General features: G+C 42.4%; 5 protein-coding genes across 6 annotated transcripts; 1 reads left to right on the top strand and 4 right to left on the bottom strand.

The window, feature by feature from the left end:
- Positions 1-4,559: 4,559 nt before the first annotated feature.
- Positions 4,560-6,411, bottom strand: LOC129591556 (low-density lipoprotein receptor-related protein 2-like). Its single transcript, XM_055487237.1, has 4 exons — positions 6,398-6,411; positions 5,955-6,282; positions 5,539-5,860; positions 4,560-5,281 (listed from the first exon to the last, which is right to left on the bottom strand). The coding sequence occupies exons 1-4, from the start codon at positions 6,409-6,411 to the stop codon at positions 4,794-4,796; spliced, it is 1,152 nt and encodes a 383-aa protein (XP_055343212.1). The 3' UTR covers positions 4,560-4,793.
- On the bottom strand, positions 6,146-8,265 carry LOC129591684 (low-density lipoprotein receptor-related protein 2-like). The gene is made up of 6 exons (XM_055487430.1): positions 7,994-8,265; positions 7,762-7,905; positions 7,577-7,708; positions 7,170-7,511; positions 6,572-6,981; positions 6,146-6,282 (listed from the first exon to the last, which is right to left on the bottom strand). The coding sequence occupies exons 1-5, from the start codon at positions 8,256-8,258 to the stop codon at positions 6,617-6,619; spliced, it is 1,248 nt and encodes a 415-aa protein (XP_055343405.1). The 5' UTR covers positions 8,259-8,265; the 3' UTR covers positions 6,146-6,282; positions 6,572-6,616.
- Positions 7,668-11,013, top strand: LOC129591686 (mediator of RNA polymerase II transcription subunit 17-like). Of its 2 annotated transcripts, none has more exons than XM_055487432.1 (10): positions 7,668-8,185; positions 8,742-8,845; positions 8,910-9,055; positions 9,118-9,192; positions 9,258-9,541; positions 9,632-9,688; positions 9,817-9,951; positions 10,022-10,133; positions 10,223-10,400; positions 10,554-11,013. In XM_055487432.1, the coding sequence occupies exons 1-10, from the start codon at positions 8,181-8,183 to the stop codon at positions 10,559-10,561; spliced, it is 1,104 nt and encodes a 367-aa protein (XP_055343407.1). In that variant the 5' UTR covers positions 7,668-8,180; the 3' UTR covers positions 10,562-11,013. The 2 variants fall into 2 exon arrangements, with proteins under 2 accessions (XP_055343407.1, XP_055343408.1); XM_055487433.1 differs by lacking the exon at positions 7,668-8,185 and adding an exon at positions 8,571-8,609.
- An 86-nt stretch (positions 11,014-11,099) lies between these two features.
- LOC129591676 (voltage-dependent L-type calcium channel subunit alpha-1D-like) lies at positions 11,100-18,820 on the bottom strand. Its single transcript, XM_055487422.1, has 22 exons — positions 18,502-18,820; positions 18,318-18,423; positions 17,819-18,233; positions 17,177-17,370; positions 16,996-17,099; positions 16,549-16,922; positions 15,983-16,419; positions 15,801-15,921; positions 15,125-15,741; positions 14,885-15,051; positions 14,726-14,813; positions 14,551-14,649; positions 14,392-14,453; positions 14,005-14,148; positions 13,734-13,944; positions 13,521-13,679; positions 13,316-13,426; positions 13,129-13,215; positions 12,797-12,976; positions 12,102-12,581; positions 11,811-12,015; positions 11,100-11,469 (listed from the first exon to the last, which is right to left on the bottom strand). Exons 1-22 carry the CDS (start codon positions 18,588-18,590, stop codon positions 11,297-11,299), a joined length of 4,623 nt encoding a protein of 1,540 aa, XP_055343397.1. The 5' UTR covers positions 18,591-18,820; the 3' UTR covers positions 11,100-11,296.
- Positions 18,821-19,224: 404 nt separating this feature from the next.
- LOC129591682 (DDB1- and CUL4-associated factor 10-like) lies at positions 19,225-21,594 on the bottom strand. The gene is made up of 3 exons (XM_055487428.1): positions 21,113-21,594; positions 20,742-20,947; positions 19,225-20,653 (listed from the first exon to the last, which is right to left on the bottom strand). The coding sequence occupies exons 1-3, from the start codon at positions 21,351-21,353 to the stop codon at positions 19,520-19,522; spliced, it is 1,581 nt and encodes a 526-aa protein (XP_055343403.1). The 5' UTR covers positions 21,354-21,594; the 3' UTR covers positions 19,225-19,519.
- Positions 21,595-21,676: the final 82 nt, after the last annotated feature.

The following is a 21,676-nucleotide window of genomic DNA, read 5'->3' as shown; positions in this document are numbered from 1 at the left end:
TGGCTCAACCTTCTTTGTAGACGACGGTTTTAGCGATGGCACTTCCATAAACAGAAGTATATGTATACACGTTCCGTTATAATTAACGGAACGTGTATAATCCAAAACAAACCGCTTTTCCGATCAGTTAAATTCCGTTTCCTAAATCTTATAAAATCTTTTTTTTATCTTTATAAAACTACCACATTTCTTTCATCAGTACTAAATATTCTCAACCGAGGCAGGAGGCCGAGGTTGAGCTTGTTATTTATAATTTGAGTTGCACTTACGTACTTGTCAACTAAACGAATTTCGCTGATTGGCTGATCATTAGAAATTAACATAGGATTGGCGGCGATGCGGACGTTATCGAACCAAAACCGCTGACTAATAACACACATGTAGTACAATACTGTATGTGCCATATGTACCACTATGCGCATAATAGAAGCTTTGAGCAACTGCTCCACTTAACCATAGCCATACACTTAACCATACTATATGGTTAAGTGCGAGCGTATGGTAAGTGTGAATACCATACAAACGTGTCGTATGGTGATGGACTTTCAAAGGCTCCCCTTAACACCTGCCCAATTTAACTTCCCCAGATATACACATTTTGAATAGAGAAACATTTTTGAATGTAAATGTAATTTTTGAAAGAGATCGTTTCACGCAGTGCGAGAAAACAAATTAAATCTGAAGGGACCCAGAGTCAGCTATGCGCCTTCGCTGAGTACTTTGTACACTGCTACCTCGATGGCGGTCGTCCAACTACACGATAAGGGATGGTTAAGGTATGGTTATGGTGTTTTCTGCTCAAAGCCTCTAATACCGCGCGGCTGAATTGCATGATATTTTGGAATGTAAAAAATGCGGAAAGGCGTAATTTAACAGGGAACTTCTGATACAACTTCGAAGCAGAATTTGTACAATGCTTAAAACAATCATGTAGTTTGTCTCAAAGGGTGCGTTTTTCAGTTTTTTCCTCTCCGCGTTAACACACGGGTTCGAAATGAATTTCGCTGATTTACTGATTTTTTTTAATTTAGTTTGGTTGAACGACTTTAATTGTTCGATTTTTTCGTCCGCCGAATTACTAAATGTGTTCAAAGCGAATTTCGCTAATTGGCGTATCATCAGAAATTAAAAGAGGATTGGCGTAATGCGGAACTTTCGAACGCAAATCGCTGGCTGATGAATAACACTATCCCGTGTAGAGCGCAGCGTTATGCTAATTTGACTGAAATTGTGGAAATGCAGAAATGTGTATTACAGAAATGCAGAACTTATTACAATTACGAGTGTATTTATTGTGGAAATACAGAAATGCGGAAAAGCGTTACTTACAATTTTATTTAATTATAAAGTAATGCAAAGCTAGGACCTTTGCCGGTTAGACAGAACGTATGAGATTTTCGCCGGCTAGACACGGGTAGGGATTTTTAGCGGTTCGAAAGTGTGGAAAGGATTTTCACCGGTTGGACAGAAAGTTAAGGATTTTTGCCGGTTAGACAAAGGGTAGGAATTTTTGCCGGCCAGACAAAGGGGAAGGATTTTCGCCAGCCAGACAGAGGGGAAGGGAATTTTGCAGGTTATACAGAATCTAAAAGATTTTCGCCGGTTAGACATGGGCAGGGATTTTTGGCGGTTCGCAAGTGGGGAAAAGATTTTCACCGGTTGGACAGAAAGTTAGAGATTTTTGCCGGTTAGGCAAAAATGGGAGGGATTTTCGCCGGCCAGATAAAGGGAAAGGGTTTTGCCAGTTAAAAGTTGGGAAAGGAATTTCGTCGGTTAGACAGAAGGCTAGGGATTTTCGCTGGTTAGACAGCGGTGTAGAGATTTTTGCCGGTTAAACCAAGGGGTAGGAATTTTGCTGGTCAGACAAAAACGTCGAACAGAGGAAGAGCGATTTTCGACTCTTAGACAGAGAAAATTGGATTTTCGCTGGTTCAGTAGTACATATAAACCACTTTAAACCGACGGAATCCATCAAATAAATTTCCGTCATTTCATTCCGAACGATTGTTATCATTTTCGACTTACGGTGGTTCGTAGCAGTAGTTTATAGTGTAACAATAAAATTTGTAAATCAGTGATTCCGTAATAATTATTAATTATTATAATATTAAAACGATAATAAGAATTCAGTTATACTTTTTTCCAACCGAGGCCGAAGGCCGAGGTATATATATATACAAATATATATATACAAAGACAAACCGTAGGGAAGGAACGTTCGCCTGTAAGAATTTTACCTGTCAGAATGAGTGTTATGGGTTTTCGACAGCTAGAAAAAAAACAAGGGATTTTCGACAGCTAAAAAAAGAACAAGATCTTCGCCGGGAAAAAAAGGAAAGGATTTTCGCCGGTCAGGCAAAGAAGGAGGTATTTTCCCCGGCTAGAAAAAAGGTTATTGATTTTCGTTGGTCAGACAAAGAGGTATGAATTTTCGCCGGTTAGACAGAATTGTAAGGATTTTCGCCCACTGTCTAACTGGGAACAGTTCCGCCGCCCACTGTCTAACTGGGAACAGTTCCGAACAGAGAATTCCGCCTGTCAGACATTTCGCCGGTTAGACCGAAGGGCTGTGGTTTTCGCCCGTCGGACAGAGGGGAAGGGATCTTTATCAGTTCTATCTCCTATGATATAAACCAACTTCTGCTATTTCTTTTAGGCAATGAAACTTTCTTTTGCTTTGAATTGGCGGGATCCATTAAGCAAATTGCAGACACTTCCGTTCCAAATTAATTTTAATAATATCAGACAGTTTGGCATATGGACGTAAAACATGGATTGAGTAAATGCGGCATTTACTTGCAGCCACAGTTAAGAGCCAGCGTCACAAAAGTAAAATAAAATTTTTTCGTGACAAGAGATCACTGATGTTAAGTTTTTCTGCTACACGCGATGCGAAGTAGTTGATTACAAAAAACCGCTCAGACATTTTTCGCACTGCAGTAATCGTAGTAGTTTTTCCATCCATAATACAATACTTAATATTTGCAGATCAGTAATTCCATAATAATTATAATATTGAAACGTTATTCAAAATTCAATCCTATATTTTCCCGACCGAGGCCGGAGGCCGAGGTTGGGCTTGTAATAATAATTAACGTTTGTTTGCTTGCATAACGCTAGTTTGTAACAGCATTATAATGCAATTAGTACTTGTAAGTTGTACGTGATCTATCATTACAGTGAAACTCCTCTTAACATTCACCTTCCTATAACATTCACCCCTTTACTGCATACATGAGGCTGGGAACCAAACCGTCCGGTAGACTATAACACAGGGGCAGTTCTCTGTATAACATTCACCCCTTTACAGCTATAACATACACCTTTTATGGAACCGGTAACATTTTTACCAACTTATTCAACCCCTGCGTAACATACGGTTGGCTAGGCTGGGGAAAAAAACCATTTCGGTGTCTCTAAAAGGAAGTTCCGGCTTCTCTTTTTAATCTGTTTACTACCGGATATTCCAACTCCAACCGTACAAAAGGGCAGCAAAACCAACATTCAGACCGAATAATGTCCATACTCTGATATTTTGCTAATTTTTTTGTTAAGAAACACCCCCGGGGGCTGTGCCCCTGAGCCCCTGAGGGCAGTGCCCCTAGGGGCAGAGCTTCTGTATAACATACACCCCTCTGTAACATTCAGAAAGCCTGGAACGGAGGGTGTATGTTGTAGAGAAGTTTCACTGTATCATTATTCGTACTGCAATAATATGTAGCCAGTGTAGGCAGATCATTCGCATTTGTTTTGCATGTTTTTACATGCGATTTCCTGGGATCACATTACACCACCCGGGCACCACCTGGGATTTCAAAAACCAACGCGCTGCCACGCCATGTCCCATAGCCTTTGGACATTCTACTGCTGTATATTCCGGTTCCTACCATTCCGTGCAACCCTCCGCAATGCGAAAACCATTCCCTGTCGCCCATTCCTCACTGCCCCACATCAGCTGAAAATTTTCTGCACACTGTTTGTGCCCAACCTCTTTCCATTCCTTTCCACTGAGTTTTAGCCTCTTCATCTGTTTAATTTCGCAATTTCCTGTAACTTTTCGACTACATTCCTGTATGCCGTATTGCAGATCTGTTTCACTTTTCTTTCCCTGTTCTCTCTGTCTTCCGCGCGCGGTTGGGGGCTGCCTGTCGGTTTGGGGGTGTCCGGCGCGGCTCGTATCATACACCTGGTGACCGGCGACCGCCCTTCAGTGCGTCGTCCGGACATCACCCAGGCTGACCATGATCACTTGCCCCGGCATCCACAAGCGGCAACAAGCGATCGCGAGCGAGCTCGACAAGCGTTAATAGCATTTAACGCCCAAGCGTTAAATGAGATTAACGCAGAGCGAGCGAGTGTGTCTAGGCAACACGTTTCATTTCATTTCCTTTTCACATTTCACGCGAGGGTCCGCATGATCATGAAATGAAATGAAACATGAAATCATGATTTCAACCCTAGGTTACGTTACGCTTTGCATCAGATAGATCCAGGCTTAGAATAAATTAAATCGATATCAGCAATCATCATCACACTAAAACTTTATAAGATCGGCCCACAAACGATACTGCGTTCAAAATAATTATAAAAAGGATCACATACCACTACCATGATAGGATGAGAGCTAAAAAATCACAGCTAATAAGATCAAAAAATGAAATTACAAATTCAAAAATCAAGATGTCGGCTTCAAGTCTAGCCCTACAGTCATGGTGGCCAGTTTCCCTTCTGTAAAGAGGCCATTATGATTCCGGCCACGGTGGACTAGCTGTACTTTCCTTGATTAAGCGAAATCAAAGCTTCCCGCTGAATATGATCATCCAAGGGACCAAGAGCACACACTTTGTATCGTTCACCAGCTGATATCCACTCTGACAGACGCAATTGTAATACTGCGCTACACGAGCCAGGCATATTTGGTCGCAGAGACTAACAGCGGGTTCGCAAGGAGAATCGAAATAGGGCTGCCGCGATGGATGCACAGCCACTATTCCCAACGGACGCATCGACATGTCGTGCACTAGCTGGAAATCGCTCCCGTTGGTCAATACACTGTAAATGCCCCGGTGCGTCCACTCTGTCCAGTAGAGACGATTGCCGATCATTGTTAAGCCGAAAGGATGCGAGAATGCCATGCGGAAAACCGTGCGCCGGTCGTCCCCGCTGTATGATACACATTCAATCCAGTCCAACTGGGCATCAATAAAATATAAGCGATCCCAGATATAATCGATTACCAGAGCGTTCGGCCATAACACCTTCTGGGAAATGACAACAACCCCTAAACAATAAAATATATGCTTTGTTAGCAATTTATCAAGAAAACAGCACTGGAGCCTGAATTCGGCTTTCTAGTTGCGCGATAGTTATCAACCAACATTACAAGCACTATGTTATTTTCAACTTCCCGCAAAAAAAACCGACAAACTATATATAGTTTGTATATACCTATTCAAGGGCCAATCTCTGTTCCCAACTTTTTAGCTGTTTTTAGATAACTCACGTAATTGTTTCGATTCCCTGGACATTGTTACTTACTTGCACTGCCATCCAGCCATGGGCGCTCGATCTTCGGCCGTGATCCCCACTGAGCGAAGGACAGCAGACGTTTTCCTGGATGAACCGCCAGTCCGTGAGGATTATTAATTTCAGCGTCGATCACGGGAGCACAATGCACTGCTTTCCTGCTGACAGAACACACTCCAGTTTCCGGCTTCCCGGCATCCACGTAATACAGATTTTCGCTGACCCAGTCGAATGCGATGCTTTCCGGCATGACCATATTCTTGAGAATAACGCTCCGTTCGTGAGTAGATTCGTAGCGGATTGTATGTTTTCGGTCAGCATCGCTGTAGAAAATCTGGAAAATAGAAAAATCTCAAATATTAAGCATCTCGAAAGACTTGTATCTGCAAAGAGCAATGACTTGCATCTATACTAAAATATTTTCCTACCGTGCTGGATTCAAAGCTATTATTCTGCTTCCAATCAAGTCCTACAGTCATCGTGGTCAGTTTCCCTTCTGTAAAGAGATCATTATGCCGAAAACCTTCCGTTTCCATGTACCGAATCTCCCCGTCAGTGGAATACATGAGCAACGGAACGTGATTAGCCGATTTGCACGTGTGACCATCAAATTCCAGGAGGAAACCGGGAGCGCAGTGACATTTGTATGTGCCTTTCAGATTGATGCACAGTTGACTGCAAGGGCCTCCAAGTTGTGAGCTTGTTGCACATTCATCGACATCAGCGCAAGCCCTTCCGTTGGGAGACAGAACGTACCTACAAAAAGAATCTGCAACATAATTCAGCAGCAATGGTACTTCAAAATCATAGAATTTCAATTTCATTGTAAGAATATAAACAGTAACACGTCCCTGTGTCCCGTTATAATCACCAGGAACTTGACATTCTCGTTTCAAACACACAGAATGATTTTGCAGAGTCCAGTAGCAAAAATAAACTACTCGTATTTTAAAAACCTTATTGTTCAGACCAAAGCATATCGATTTCAGGATGGTTATACTGTAGTCTGTATATACCAATAATTCACAATTTACATTATACATACCCGTGAGGACAAGAACATTTCCGACCCGGCGGAGTAAGGTTACACTTATTGTCCGTTGTTCTTCTCGCACTCCTTTTCCGCCAGCTTGCAACCAAAGCCCTCGTCCGTTCCGTTTTTACAGTCATTACGATGATCGCAAACCTTACCCAACGGCAGGCACATTGCGGTCCCGTTTGGGGCATCACAATGGAACTGGTCGTGAGCGCATGTCAACGCCGACACGGCATGGAGAGCTGCGGGAGGCAGCGTCCACGCACCCGGACAGTTGTGTTCATCACTGCCATCAGCGCAATCAACGCCCTGATCACACCGCCACGACCTGGGGATGCACTCTCCATTGCTGCAAGCGAAATCGGTATTCGGACACTGCGCTGAGCTAGCAGTTGTAGAGATTTCTGCCGTCCCAGGCTCTGCATTACAAGCAAGAATCTGTATTACAAATCATGAACCATGCATCTTTATTACAAATTATGTTAACCAACTTGTGTCTTAGCAAACGATTTAAAAAATTAGTTTAAACAATTTATAAAGTACGATAATAAAATCTATAATATAATAAGATTTACATCAGAAAAAAATTGATCGAAGGTCTACGTACCGGCCATATAGCCACCTCCAGTTTTGTCGATTTTCTTGTTGACACACCAGTCCGCCAGGGTTTCAGCCGTACCATCGTCGCAGTCCTTGGTCCCGTCGCACACCCATGCTCCTGGTATACAACGCCCATTACCACAGCGAAATTCATTTCCGTGGCAAGGCGGAAGGGGCGTTGTCAAGCGACACTCATCGTTCTCCTCGTCGGACCTGTCTCTGCAGTCGTGTTTCCCGTCGCACCATTCTTTCTGCGGGATGCATTCCATCTTACTGGCGCACATTCGCTCACCCACGAAGCATGCGTTCGTCTTTACACATAATTCCACGTCTTCGTAACTATTTTTCACTAACAGAAGATGCTCGTTAACTTAATTTGCTCGTATTTCCCATGACTTCATTATTTGTACTTACTTGCACTGTCATCCAGCCATGAACGCTCGATCTTCGGCTGTGATCCCCATTGAGCGAAGAACAACAAAAGTTTCCCTGGATGCACCGCCAGTCCACGAGGATTATCAATTTCTGGGTCGATTAGAGGGGTCTCTGCAATCCCAAACTTTACATTCACTGAAGAATTACAGTAATGCAGTGCATACCGACGGTCCATTTCGTATTGCGCGCTCCTCCTGGCTGCAGCCGATATTGAGCGGTTATCATGCAACTGTTTGGCAATCCAAAATCCGCCGATCCCACAGGCTGGCAGCAGGAAGAGCCCGGCACCCCAAAACTCCACCCAACCACTGCGAATTGCATGTGGAAGTTTCCAAATTGTTTAGCGAAGCGTTAAGGTGGCATAGTTTCCGACAAGATATACATAATACCACGTACCACATGACCCGAGGTAGTGAACAGTAAAGCCAACCAAGACGGCGGCTCCGAGCAAAAACAGAGCTCCAACAACAACAGCGCCAATAACAAGATTCGAGCGGGTTCCATCTGGGATGGCCATATGCAGTAACTTAATTCGAAGCGAATCTCGTTGCAATACAACCAAAAAGGATGCCAAAATTTCAAAATGAGGTAAGCACTTACACGATTTGGGATAAAAATTCAAGTCCAAACGAAACCTAACACAGAAGTGCAGTGCCGACATTTGTTGATGTTTTAAAAACTTGCAACGAAAGTGCGCCGGCCCGAGAGGTCAGAGGACACTTGCTGTGCCATATGAGCCACTATTAGCGCCCTCTACTTGATAATCTTCATTATAAACGAAGACGGGGCGTGACCAGCGAGAGCAGGCAATATATAAGGGGAATTCAATGTCGCACAATACACTTTCCTTGTACTGCCCCAGCCATCCGTATGGACTTACACGTTGTGGCTGAACAGAGGTTTTTGAAGCACTTCATTTATGCCAGTACACTGATGCAGTACCTACATGTACCGTGTGAGCCTGAGGTGTCAGTGATTGACTGCAGTAAGAGAGAGTAGAAAGGCAAAGCAGGTACGGGAATTACGTAACACTCATACGTTTTACTGAGCCTCGCACAGGCAGAATCTTTGGAGTATTCTGGTTCAAAACGGCACATTAACCACTTGAAATGATTCCCGTAGTGTAATTTTCCTCTTCCGTCAGTTTGAAGTGCGTAAAAACGAAGAGGACAACGATAAAGCCGTTCGATGTCGTCATTGCCGGTGATCTGGGCGGTGAAACGGTCATTCAGGTTGATTTGGTCACCTGTACGTGTGTAATATTGTGGCGCATTAAAGGATACCTCGAAAAGCTTTCGCTTGTTTGCTTCAGCGAAATTCGGCAATAATCAACGCAGTCGAGTGGAGGAGTTGAAGCAGCAGGACTCGTGGGGAAGAATTCTGACGCTGGACACCTACTGGCATCGCAAGTTGATGTCTGCACAGAACACCTTATTTTGCCGGGAATTGTTTGCCTTGGTATATTTTAATACACGTCGATTTAGTAGCTTACTGTTTGTTTCACTCTTTTTGTGTGGCAGATGAGCGCAGAAGGTGTTAGTGGACTGGATGACATGATTGAACCCATAGTACTCTCCGATGAAATCCATTACTCGGTGAGCTATCTGGAAACGGTTTGTATATGCTGTATGATTTGGCAACGCTTTTGTCTTGTGTTTAGAATTTATTTGGTTTCTCCCTGCGGTTGAAATTGCTCCATGTTGCCGAGGCCGATACAAAATTCCGGAGCATCCCGGTGGTTCGGGATATGCAAAAGACTCCTTTATTGACTGAATCCAAAATTCTTGAACATTCGCTTGCTCAGATGCTTCTCAACCGCATGCGCGATTTCGCTAATCCTGATCTACCGGTGCCTGCGTGTGGGCCGGTGGGACTGAAGATATTTAGGAGGAAAATGGCGATTCAGGCCAAAGATCGCCGGGTATGGAAACAAGGACTTGGCAGGTACTAATAATAAATGGTTAAAAATACTTCCGTTGCTTTTTTCGGTACCGATTTTGAAGGACGTTTAATGTATTTTATTGTTTTTTGCAGCCGCACATTAACAGCAGAATTGGTATCTAGATCAACGGCATTGATCCTCCACAGACGGTACAGATCTTCGACTACTTTTATATTATTTTTCATGTATAGCCATTTTCATAGCCGATTTCAACTTGCTTGTAAGATATTTTAGGTGATTATTGAAATATTTTCCAGACATTCATGTTTTTTTGCAGGTGTTTAAAAGCAGCAGAATCCCTAAGTTGTCTGGATATTCAGCTTTCGGTGCATGACTGCTGCTTTACAACATCGTGGAGAAATATTACAATCAAGATCTCATTAACGACGCCGGGTTTTGATATGTACAACAGGTACAGACAGGTTTTTGGCTACTGTAGAGTCGCTACTGATAGTAACAAAATATTACTATTTGTGTCGCAGATCAAATTGTTCCTTCAACGTATCCAATGGAAAAGTCACTTTTCTGACGAAAGATTTTGTGACGCCCGCGAATTGCGAGGTTGAACTGGATTGCCGGTTATTGTACATGAAGGTATTTAGCCCGGATTTGCTGTTGTTTTATAGTTTATTCAAACTGTTGTTGTATCGGGCGCAAGATAACACTTCAAACTTTTTGAATAGGTTGTACGACAACACGCTGTAGTCCTTCAGTATCTTTTGAAGAGCAATCGTTTCGAAGTTGTCCACTATGCTCCAGTGGCTCTTTACTACAATGCAGACGAGAATGTGAAATCGGAATCATTTCGCGCCGGTCTTCGCTATGCAATCGCTTTGACTGAAAATCATCTGACAATCGATGGTAAGGGCGCCTTTTTAAGTGCAGTCTCTGTAGACGACGCTTGTCTTATTGTTCATATTGTTTAAAAGTCTTTGATAACGAAATTTTTAAAAACGGGAGAAATATGTTGAAAGTTTTCTGATCGGCGCTTTGAAGGTTTCGGATTTTATACAGGTTACTGAATATCGTCTGCAGTGTGACCTTTGTATGCCGCGTATACCTTGCTGATTTGTCCGTTAAACATGTCTGCACTACTGTGATAAGAGACGGAACATTTATGGAATCGGGACAAGAGTGTTCGGAGATCAGTTTGAACAAAATCGTGGGTGGTCCGACCAGGATTAGGCGTGTCGCTTTGCTTCTGGGTGCCCTTGCTGGTTGGCCTAAAGACCATAGTTTCCCTAAATCAACGACGGCCCTGTCAAGCGGACAGTCAGATATCCCTCGACGGAAGGATTCTGGCTGAACGAAATGGAGTGCTGCATAAACCGAACGTAAATGCTTACCGCTGAATGAAAGTCGTATAAATCTCTTTTATAATCTGGTGATTGCTTTGTTTGTTCTCGCTTGTTTTATTCCAGATGTTTATGATAATTTTGGAATTGTATGTCAAGCGTTGTACAAAACAGTGAAATGACCTATTACCGCTCAAATATATTTCTGAAGTTGTATTGAATATTGTAGTTGTCGATCATCCTAACACTGTAGTATGTACCAAAGAAAAGGTCATCAGTTTAATTTAAAAAATTATCTTTGGCAGACTAAAATATTGTGCAGCATTTCTTTTCCCAAACCGAAGAACTAACTAGAATCTATGCACAACAGACGCAAACTGCGAAGTTTTCGATTAACACAAACTCATAAAACGTTTATAAAACCGGGCGTAATTACTATCACACAGCTGCGAGAGTTCACCGTTAGGCGCCCGCTTTTCGGTCCCATGTGGAGAGCACACCTTCCATTTTCCTTCGGTCATCCTCTAACTCAGCGGTAGCACATGCGCTAGTTGCGCACTTCCTTTTTCTGTATCTTCTGTAGTAGTCCTGCATAATGGTCGCTGCATATAGTGTCCCCACGGTCATCGTATCCGCTAAAAAAACTTCGGTATTACTCGTAAGTGTCACCACACTGTTTCTGTGCTCGTTTAAATTTTGTTCATTGCTCTGGTTTAATAATAAACAATTTCCAGCTGTAGGGAAAAGCTAGAGTTAATAATTGTGCGAAAGCAAGCTGTTAACTTAGCGACTTGAGTCCTCCTGCTTTATCAAAGTCCTTCGCATAGCATACACAGTTGTGCATGGTTTAAGCGCGCCAACATCAGAGCCTATTTCAGCGACTGAGCAAACTTTAAAATAAAATAGCAGAACTTGTTCTTTCGTAAAAAGACCATTGATCAACCTGCAGTACTAAGTGGCATTATTTTGCAATTACCGCCTGGCTTCGGCAGGATTGTGTCCAGCTTGTATTCGGATGTCTTCCTCCAAATCTGCAGCACTACTTCGCGTAATTTGGCATTGGTTTCATCTATGGATCCTTCGGTATAAATATGCAATGCAGTACGTATTAATGCGAACAACGTGGCATTATATTGTACAGTTCCATCCGAATTCAGTGGCATATTCATCGCTAACAGTCTCTAAAAATTTTCAAATGCAAAAACAGATATGTACCAAATTACACCAAATGCCGTTATTGCAAGAAACAGTGAACACCCCGGAATACCTTTCGCGCTATACGTCGTGGACACAATCGTCCAATGCCCAGCGGAGGGTCGATACTTCTCAATAGGGAAATGACATCCATATGTTTGATATATCCAGTTGCTAATGGATCATATTCCGACCATAGCCGTACAAATTCGTCTAAATGCTGGGGACCCACAACTGACCAGTCCCTGGTTAGATAATCAAAATTATCCATGATAATCGCCACTAACACATTCAGAATCATGAAAGAACACAGAAAATGGAAGGATGTGAAATACACATAAGAAAAATCCGATCCACATAAACTGCCCGCTGGTAAACCGGTTCTCGCGTCACAAAAGACATCCTGACGGTTCGCACACGACATCATAATATCCTGCCAGCCTTCGCCAGTTGCGGAACGAAATAAGAGGAGTAATGCCCGGGGAAAGTTTTGGAAATGGTTATGCCGGTCAATGGAGCTATCTTTGTTAATCAAGGAAATTCTTCCAAACACCTAGCATAAATACACACATCAGAAATCGTGACCACCGGAACCGGTGCACATAATACGCTTTTTAATTAACCGCAGTTATTGTGACTGCATTTTCACAGCGTTTATTTAATGTCTATACAGTAGCTGGTGTGGAGTTTTAGGTTGCTTAATCAATTAACGCAAACTTTAATTGAACAACAACAAACGTTCGTTTCTTCAAAACGTTTCCTGCTTACGTGCATTCCAATCACGGCGTAGATAAAGTAGATAACTCCAATCAAAAGAATCACATAAGGGAGCGCTCTCATGGATTTTAGAAATGTCCAGAACAGGATCCTGGTGTTCCTGCTTTTTCCAAGAAGCTTTCCCAAACGTAAAACACGAAAAATCCTAAAGATGTTCACTTCCGTAACAGTCTGCCAATAGAAAAAACTCACTGACAAAACTCAAAAGAATCACACGTAATTTTATAACCGTGTGGGTATTTTTCGATACTGCGCAAGATCCTCATTGCAATATGACTGCACAAATACTGTACTAATAGCAATTAATAGTGTACATAATTTACCCCGGTATACAGGGAATAGCCAATATCGAACATGCTGATGAAAACCACAACAAAATCAAACACATTCCACACATCCTTGAAGTAATGCTAAAAAAGAGAACGCTGCAGATGGCAATAACAACTTTTCATGTAAACGACACCATAAAATGTTATACGTTAGTCACTGTGATACGGTAAAATCACATACAATGATGTTGAACGCAAATAACTTTAGTACACATTCCAGAACGAAAACTGCAGTGAACGTCATGTTGAGGTATTCCAGGGCTAGAATCTGACCTTTCGGCTGTCCGTCATACTGCAACAATAGATTAGGGCTAGCTGGATTGGGTTTATAATTTCATGGGTTATCTATGGGTGGTTCCAAAACAATTTCATTAAAAGCAATGTACCCGGACGGACATCGCTATCGTATTGAGGAAAATCAATCCGAAGATACAATTTTCAAAATGCTCACATCCCACCAGCCACCAAATCTTATACTGCAAACGTCGCTGCGGAATGTATTTCGGAATGGGTTTGGATGTTAGGGCGAATTCCATACATCTACGCTAAAATACCCACCGTTAACAAATATGAAAAACTACAATTTATCTGACATTCACCTGATTTTCATCTAACTGGCAGTCTGCATACTCTTGTTCACCTTCTTGCAGAAATGTGATGATAATAAACCCGATGAAGATGTTCATCATGAAAAATCCCACAACCGACAGATATGTGACGAAGTACAGTGCCGTGTAGGGACGATAATTAAATATGGGTCCATGACCTTCCGCATTGGAATCAACGCCTACGTATGCGTAACTAGAAAATCTACAAATTATTCTCTTTTCTGTTGTTATGCTTTTGTCAGATGGAAAAGGTTCGACTCACTTCGGCCATCCTTCCGTCGTAACGACAGCTACAAGGGTTAAGAATGCTTGGAAAATGTTGTCAAAATTGAATTCGTTGTCAATCCATTCGCGCTCAACTACATCATCTGCAGGATATCCGTTGACAAAGGGCACAAAATTCCCACTGCAATGCAAACAATGGTACCAAATATGCATTACAAATTCTTTAAATGTAAAAATAAAACAGTTGCATTATTTTACTTGTGCAAAGCACAAAAAAATTACCGGTAGCACTGATTACATTAGGTTTTTTTGCAAGAATAATCAAAGTTGTCCCCGTTAATTGTATAAAGGGAAAACCTGAATGGAGTACAGTGTGGAAGCGAATGGAAAACGGTCAAGAAGCCCCTATTTACAGTATACTAACCGGCATTCGTGTTCGGTGTGCTTTGACAAATCCGAACAGCGATAAAACCGGCCTTTGAAAATCTGCGAATAAAAAATATTCAGTCAAAAGCTAAACTACTACTGAGTAATATTTTAAGGATATGCTAACACAGCAATACAACATCAACGAAAACCGAACCTGTACACCCATAATGGCGAACATTATCATTGTCACCACGATAACCAGCACGACGTTCCATATACTTCGCAAGGCGACCGTAACACAATGGATAATGCGCTATCAACATAAACAATTTTTTAAAAATAATATACTTAACTGTAGTATACAATATACAAAGAGAATACCGTAATACCCTTAAACCTTCCGCACGATTTACAGCTATCAACGGCCGGAAAACTCGGAAAACACGCAGTGTCTTTATGGACGAAAATTCCGAATCACTGCAAAAAGGTGACGATAGTTTAGTAAAGTATCGAGCGTTCCAAACATATTTCCACAATGGATTACATACTCGAATGCATAAGACACCAACGACAAGATCACGACCAATAAATCCAGAATATTAAACCAGCTTCTACAAAACGATCCTGGATGGAGAATAAATCCGTACGCCACAATCTTCATTCCTAGTTCTATCGTGAACAAGCCCGTGAAAAAGTAATCGAGATAACTTATCACCTAAAAAAAGAATTCAAAAGATGTAATTTTAAATTGCTTTACTGGGTCGCGTAAACTGCTGAATATAACTAACCAGCTCGAATTCCGTTGGTGTTGCCGACACAGGATCCACAGCTGCCAACAACGCACTGCTCAGTATAATACACACCAGAATAAAAGATCGGCAAACCCGATCGGTAGCAATCAGGTAACACCATTTGCGCAACGGATGTTTTGATCCAAAGAGGAATAAACTGCGGTGCAATGGTAAGGGATCAGACGCGAAAACGGACTGATGCTCCTGTTTTTTCAGCATTTCCTGTTCTTCCTCTACAGTTTCCTCCGATTGTGCTTTCTTCATGTAATCAACAGGCGGAACGGGTAAAGCTGGCAAATTTCCAGAACTTTGGATATGAATAACGTCTGCCGATCTCATATGAACCGGCTGAGCTTCCTTGACCATAATGCGCGTAGACCTGCACGGACTGGACCAACATTGTCGATCTCTGACGACCAGCTGTTCACTCGGCTGCTCGCGCTCAGTGAGCAAAATCTGTACTTCCTCGACATTTTCTGGTGGATCATCAACTGCGTAGTGTATATTAGTTTCTTTGATTTCAGTAATTTCTCCAGGAATGTCCTCGACCGATAGGTTGGTGGCTTCGCTCATGTTATCCACAGCAATGGCCAAAAACACATTCAACAGAATATCTGAAAACGAGAAGATTTTCATATCGATCAGCAACATCTTTCGTGTACGTTCGGTTTACATCTTCCGCCAACGATGACTGCGACGAAGTAAAGGGACATAACAGCGCCGACAGAGTGGATGCCGTTATAAGCCTGGATTCCCCGGAACATAACCTTGTGCCAATCTTCTCCGGTCAACATCTGCAATAAATAAAACGCACTGCATGAAGTGACGGAATAAAAAGAATTCTTGCAAATCGACCTGAAAAACCGACAATCCTGCCTGCCAGAAACTGTCGAAACTCGGCCGGAAATCATCGTCTTCGCTCCAGCGAATGAATTTTCCACCAAAAAGCTGCATACCCAAAATGGCAAAAACAAAAAGGAATAAGAAGAGCAGGAACAGCAAACTAATAATCGATTTCAAGGAGTTCACAATGGAAAAGGTCACACTGCGTAGGCTGGACCAGTGCTGGGTGATCTGGAATATCCGAACAAGACGCGCTGCTCGCAAGACTGACAGTCCCAGCTCTGGAAGTAGTTCCAGCTGATTCAAGACGCATTCTATTACGCTGCAGCCAATGATAACAAATTCAAACCGATTCAGGAAAGATGCAAAATAGTGCTTGGTTCCCAGGGCAAACATTCTAATGAATAATTCACCGAGGAATAGTATCACAAACACGACATTTGCGCGATCTGTAAGAAAATTAAATAAGACCACACTTTTTTAATTGTCTTTCTAAGACCTTTCGAAGACCCCACTATCCTAATTGGGATTTATACTGTTATATTTATATTCCAACGTGTTAAAATAATTCAAATTACCTTGAAATACAGTCAACCAGTGCGGCTGACCATAATATTCGGTAGCCAGAACACACGTGTTAAGAAACACTAATACGATGATGAGCCAGAAAAAGAATCTGGATTTAATCAGGCGGAAGCAGGAAATTCTGGCGCGCTGCCATCCTTTCTGGATCTGGCAAAAGGTCATCGTATCCCGCCATCCAACAACAAAGATGTCATGCCGTAGCATCCGAATGTCTTCGTTAATCGGTCGCGGGCGATTGTGTGGTCGATTGCGTCGGCTGGCGATTCGTTGTAAATAATCCTGCATAAAACTGTCTAAGTTGCGGCCGCTCATGAATTTTTTCAGCGCACCGCTCTTCTCGGCCTTCTGCTTTTCCTTGGAGAACATGCTATAAAAAAGAAACAACAAACTTCACAAATTACAGTCATGAATTGTTAATACATTATACACAGTAATCATACCCACTGAGAACACCGAGAATCAAATTCAGAAGGAAATAAGATCCAAGTATCACCAAGGACACGAAGTAGATCCACGCCCAATTCTGGCCAACTATGTTTTCCACCTGTTGCACAGCGTATGATACGTAGAAAAAAGTAATTAAAATGGCAATTACTACAGATGCTACCAGGAAATCTTTACCGCGTAGAGAATCGAGCTCCATCCCTCCAAGGTCAAGCACTGAAAAACGGTCAGCATGGCCAAGCCAATATTATCGAAACTGGTTATCCCGTGCTCCGGACCCTCCCAGCCAGGCAGACAATGTTCACCGTTGGCGACATCACAAAACTCGTCCGTGGCACACGTTTCCGGATTTTTTACAATACGGAATTCCCCTTCAAACACAAAATGTGTCAAAAAAAAACTACGAAATGCCGAGTGAAATTAACTGCGTGATATTATCAAAAATTTAGACAAAGGCTGCTATCGCCAAGCGCTTTTACCACGGTCCCTCTATGTATACTTTTACTTTCTATGCTTTTACCATGTACACGGCACGAGCATAAACAGGCACTATTCGTATTACCATTTTGTGATAATTCTGTCCAATGGAAATCCGAAACCTTTCAGCGATTGGCAAACATTCGTACTATTCGTTCGCTTTAATAAAATTTACACAATAAAAACTGCCAGCTGGATTAAAAAACACTAGCCAATCTCTTTAGATAATTCAAAGGTGGCCACTATGAACCTTATAAAATAACTAAAATTAATTAAAAAATAAAGTAATAAAACCACAAATTTTAATTTATAAATGTACTAATAAATAAACTGTAAAAATACCTGTGCGATTTGTGAAGCATGTGCGATGCAGAATGCCCATAAATAATTCCACTCCCACGATGGCGTACGTCAGCATCATGAACAGTACCAACAAGGCAATGTGGAGCAACGGAAGCATGGCCTGTAGTACGGCATTAAGAACCACTTGTAGACTGGGCAGACCGGACACCAGCCGCAATGGACGCAGCACGCGGAACGCGCGCAGTGCATTGACGTCGAACGTCGCCGAGTGGTCAGCCACGGGCACACTGGCATGAATGGCCACACTGATTAATCCCACTACAACGATGATAAAATCCAAAACATTTAGCCCGTTCCGCATGTACGCTCCCGGGTGGCCGATGAAGCCGAATGCGGTGATTTTTAAGGCACATTCGAGGGTAAAAACAGCAATGAAGAAATATTCGAGTTTGTCCTGAAAGGACAAGCAGACTAGTACTTCCTGCCCTGTACACACCTCCGGAGAGATCATTCAAAATACATCTAATTGATTACTAACCAGGATATCATTGGTTTTGTCGGAATCTCCGTTTGGATAGGATCTATGAATGGCCAGTGCGATACAGTTCGCCAAAATAAGACACAGGATCATCACATCGAATGGCCTAAAATCAGCAAGATTTGTGTATAAATGTAAAACACCATTCAACTCGGATCAGAATAGTACGATATTACTACCATACTTCCAGCGGACAATCCATAGTGCAGCCCGTCGCACAGGATGATCTGCCGGAAGACAAAATAAGGATCTGGGAAGCGTTTTGGACGGCATCCTTGAACGTCGCGACTGACATTCAGGCCTCGCGCGGGATTAGATTCATGCGCTCGGACTTGTGACCGTTTACTGCACAATTTCACATCTTGAAACTTCTGAAGGGTTGGATCTCATAATTATAATCATTATAAAACGACAAAAGATTAAGTATTAATAATAATTATATGTCGTCTTCTATCAGAGCAGAAAGTTTACATCTTCCAGAAGACATACAAAAGATGCGAACGATTTTGTTGTCAAGCCTGAATGCTACAGAAACGTGAGCGAGTGAGTGAATGACCATAGGTCCACAGGTGCAGTGCAACCGTGCAATGGTATTGATACTTTTCTTATTCGTTAAATCCTACATCATGCTCGTGTTAACGATAAATAATTTAGTACAAATCTTGTACCATCTCGTACGATTTGCTTGTGTACTTATTTTAATGAAACCGGACAACTGCACGTAAACGTTAAGGATTAATAGTGTACAACAATTGTACTGACGATGAATTGTTACGAGTATTAGAACGTGAATGCCAGATGCAATAAAAATAATCATGTTCATTATAGCATTATCATTGTTAGTTGCATAAGATGCTAACCAGAAAGTAAAGAAACTTGAAATTGGTTTATTCTTTCGAGTGTGTTTTTGCAATTATCTTAGTGCTTAAAGTCTGATGCAAATCTCTTAATTCTTAGATAAAAACATTAATTTTAACCGAAACACAGCTTATGCGTAGTTGCCAGTTTGCAGCTGTAGCGCAGTGGTAAAACATAAACAAAACCAAAATACAGTAATAATTTCTAAACAGTAACAAACTATGAAAGTAGACTGAAGTAGTATTTACAACGAAGTAATTTCTATTATAGCGACATAATTTCTATTATAAAAGCTTTCACAGAACACCGTCACTGACAGAGCATTTACAACCAATAAAGGGAGATCAAAATCGTGGCTGTACAAAATGCACATGCCCCATTGAGCAACCGGAAGCGACAGTAATATTATCCGCTGGAGAGACGTCGCAGCACAACACATCGCTGCAATTTGGCAAATCCACCAAAGCAGCCACATGGAACTGCGAAGCATTCCTTCCCATTGGTGAGTAGGAGAACGGCACTGCCGCTGGACCGCTCGTTAAGATGCTAATTTTCGCCACTTGTGGACAAGCCACAAAACATCCGTTAGGTGAGAAAGCAGGTTCCTGGAAATAATCCTCCGAAACTTTATCCCGAATAAAGAACTTATTAACAGCGTTATCCGGAATTTCCGGAGAACACCGGGGATTAGACTCCAGTTTATAATAGGCCGTATAAGAGTATTCGTCACGGCAACGGCACAGTCTGTTTTTCCGCACCAGAATTCCCCCACCAAGAGGATCCACCTTCATGGAACGATACGAAGCAGGGACGAGCGGTCGATTGCCGTCTTCAAGGATCTTCGTTGAATTAATGGATGACCAAGCCGGAAGGTACCGTTGTTCTTTGGCCCTCAGAGCCGGCTTGACAAAACACGTAGTCATCGTCGAGGGACGTACAGAAGCAATGAGCAAGTTTCCGTCGTATCTGGAATTTTCCGGGAGATACGCCGATCTTAAAATGGGTTCACTCACTGAAGAAAGCGCTAACGGTGTCATCAGATCCGAATCATCCAGGCTAACTCGATAGATAAACTTGGAAAAGGCGGTAACCAGCAGTGTGCGCTGACCATTTCCGTTGCTGTGCTTCGGGATCAAATGCATGTCTTTGATCCACGGCTGGTCACCATCGAGAGAATGTTCTCCGATGAGTGATGTCGGGGTCAGATCGTTGATATGGAGGACTTGCATAGGTTTGTTGCACAGGCGAACATCCCAGGTGGCAATGCAACAGTCATCGGAGCAGCTGATGAAACGCTGTTCATCCAGCCACGAGAATGCGTTCACACCATCGGCATGTGCAAAACGGATGCGTGTCAGACGTTCAGTGGCGCTGTGCAGAATGTCAATAAATCCGTTTTCGTATGAAGCCAAGAGAATGGATCCATTCGGAGAGTAGCTGATATTAAAGCATGCTCCTGTCCCAAAACCGTAGTTCATCTACGAAAATGAATTAATATCAGCAAAAGAAAAAAGGGAAAAATTTCTTCTACATGTAACTAACTGATCACAATTAAGAATAAATTACCGTGTGGAAAAGGTCCATCTTGTGATAAGCCAGATTTCGCCAATAAGGATTCCACCGTTGCGCAGAATTACAGCTTAAAAGCTGCATTCGTGTACACTCGTCTACATCGGAGGCATAGAACATTCCACCGGTTTCCCGACCAAGAAGTAACCGTCCATAGTCTCTAACGACAGCACGTGTAGCGAATCTCTGCTCACGCTGGCTATCTGGAACAATACGAATTTTTAGTCAAAATGACTGCAATGGATGGGTAACAATAACATTATCAAAATTATCGTTACGAGGTTGATCGTTTTGTTTTCCTGTAACAAATCAATACATACACAGTAAGCGATATCACAAAGCAGAAGCATACCACGCAAACTATGTACCTTCTGTCGATATTTCATTCGTCGGGAAAAGTGACGGTCGGAAATGATCGCCGTGAGGGACGATGTAGGAAGGCCACGATTGAACTTGGCGAATTACGATAGGACTAGAGCCCCTTTGCAGAGCGTCATCTAGTACCACCGGCGTTCCTGTATGGGATTTCTCTGAAAGTGGCTGGGCTTGTTCAACGAAACTTGGGGCGGAAAGCGACCGAATACGTCTAGGTATTGATCTCGGCCTCATGGCTCCAGTCAACAAAACGCGGATCGTGAGTTATTCACCCGTGGTCTGCAATGATCGTGAATATTCAATCAGTAAACGGTTTTACTGGCACCAGTCGATACCACTACAAACGAGCAAACAGTCCACCAGAACGTAATAAGAAATCATAAAGGCAAAAAACCCCAAATTTTGGTTTACGAATGCGATAGTGCAAACGTTTTCTATTTTTATATTTCCATAAAATAAATAACATAAACAAACAGCCAAAATCTGAACCACAAGGAAGTTGAAGAAAACCCTAGAGTAGAGTAGATTCTCAAGCAAGTAAACGGACGCAGGTGGCT

The sequence above is a fragment of the Paramacrobiotus metropolitanus genome, unplaced genomic scaffold (assembly GCF_019649055.1).
Source record: "Paramacrobiotus metropolitanus isolate TYO unplaced genomic scaffold, Prichtersi_v1.0 Parri_scaffold0000047, whole genome shotgun sequence".
NCBI lineage: Eukaryota > Metazoa > Tardigrada > Eutardigrada > Parachela > Macrobiotidae > Paramacrobiotus > Paramacrobiotus metropolitanus.
The sequence above is the reverse complement of the archived record's forward strand: the minus strand, read 5'-3'. Positions and strand labels throughout refer to the sequence as shown.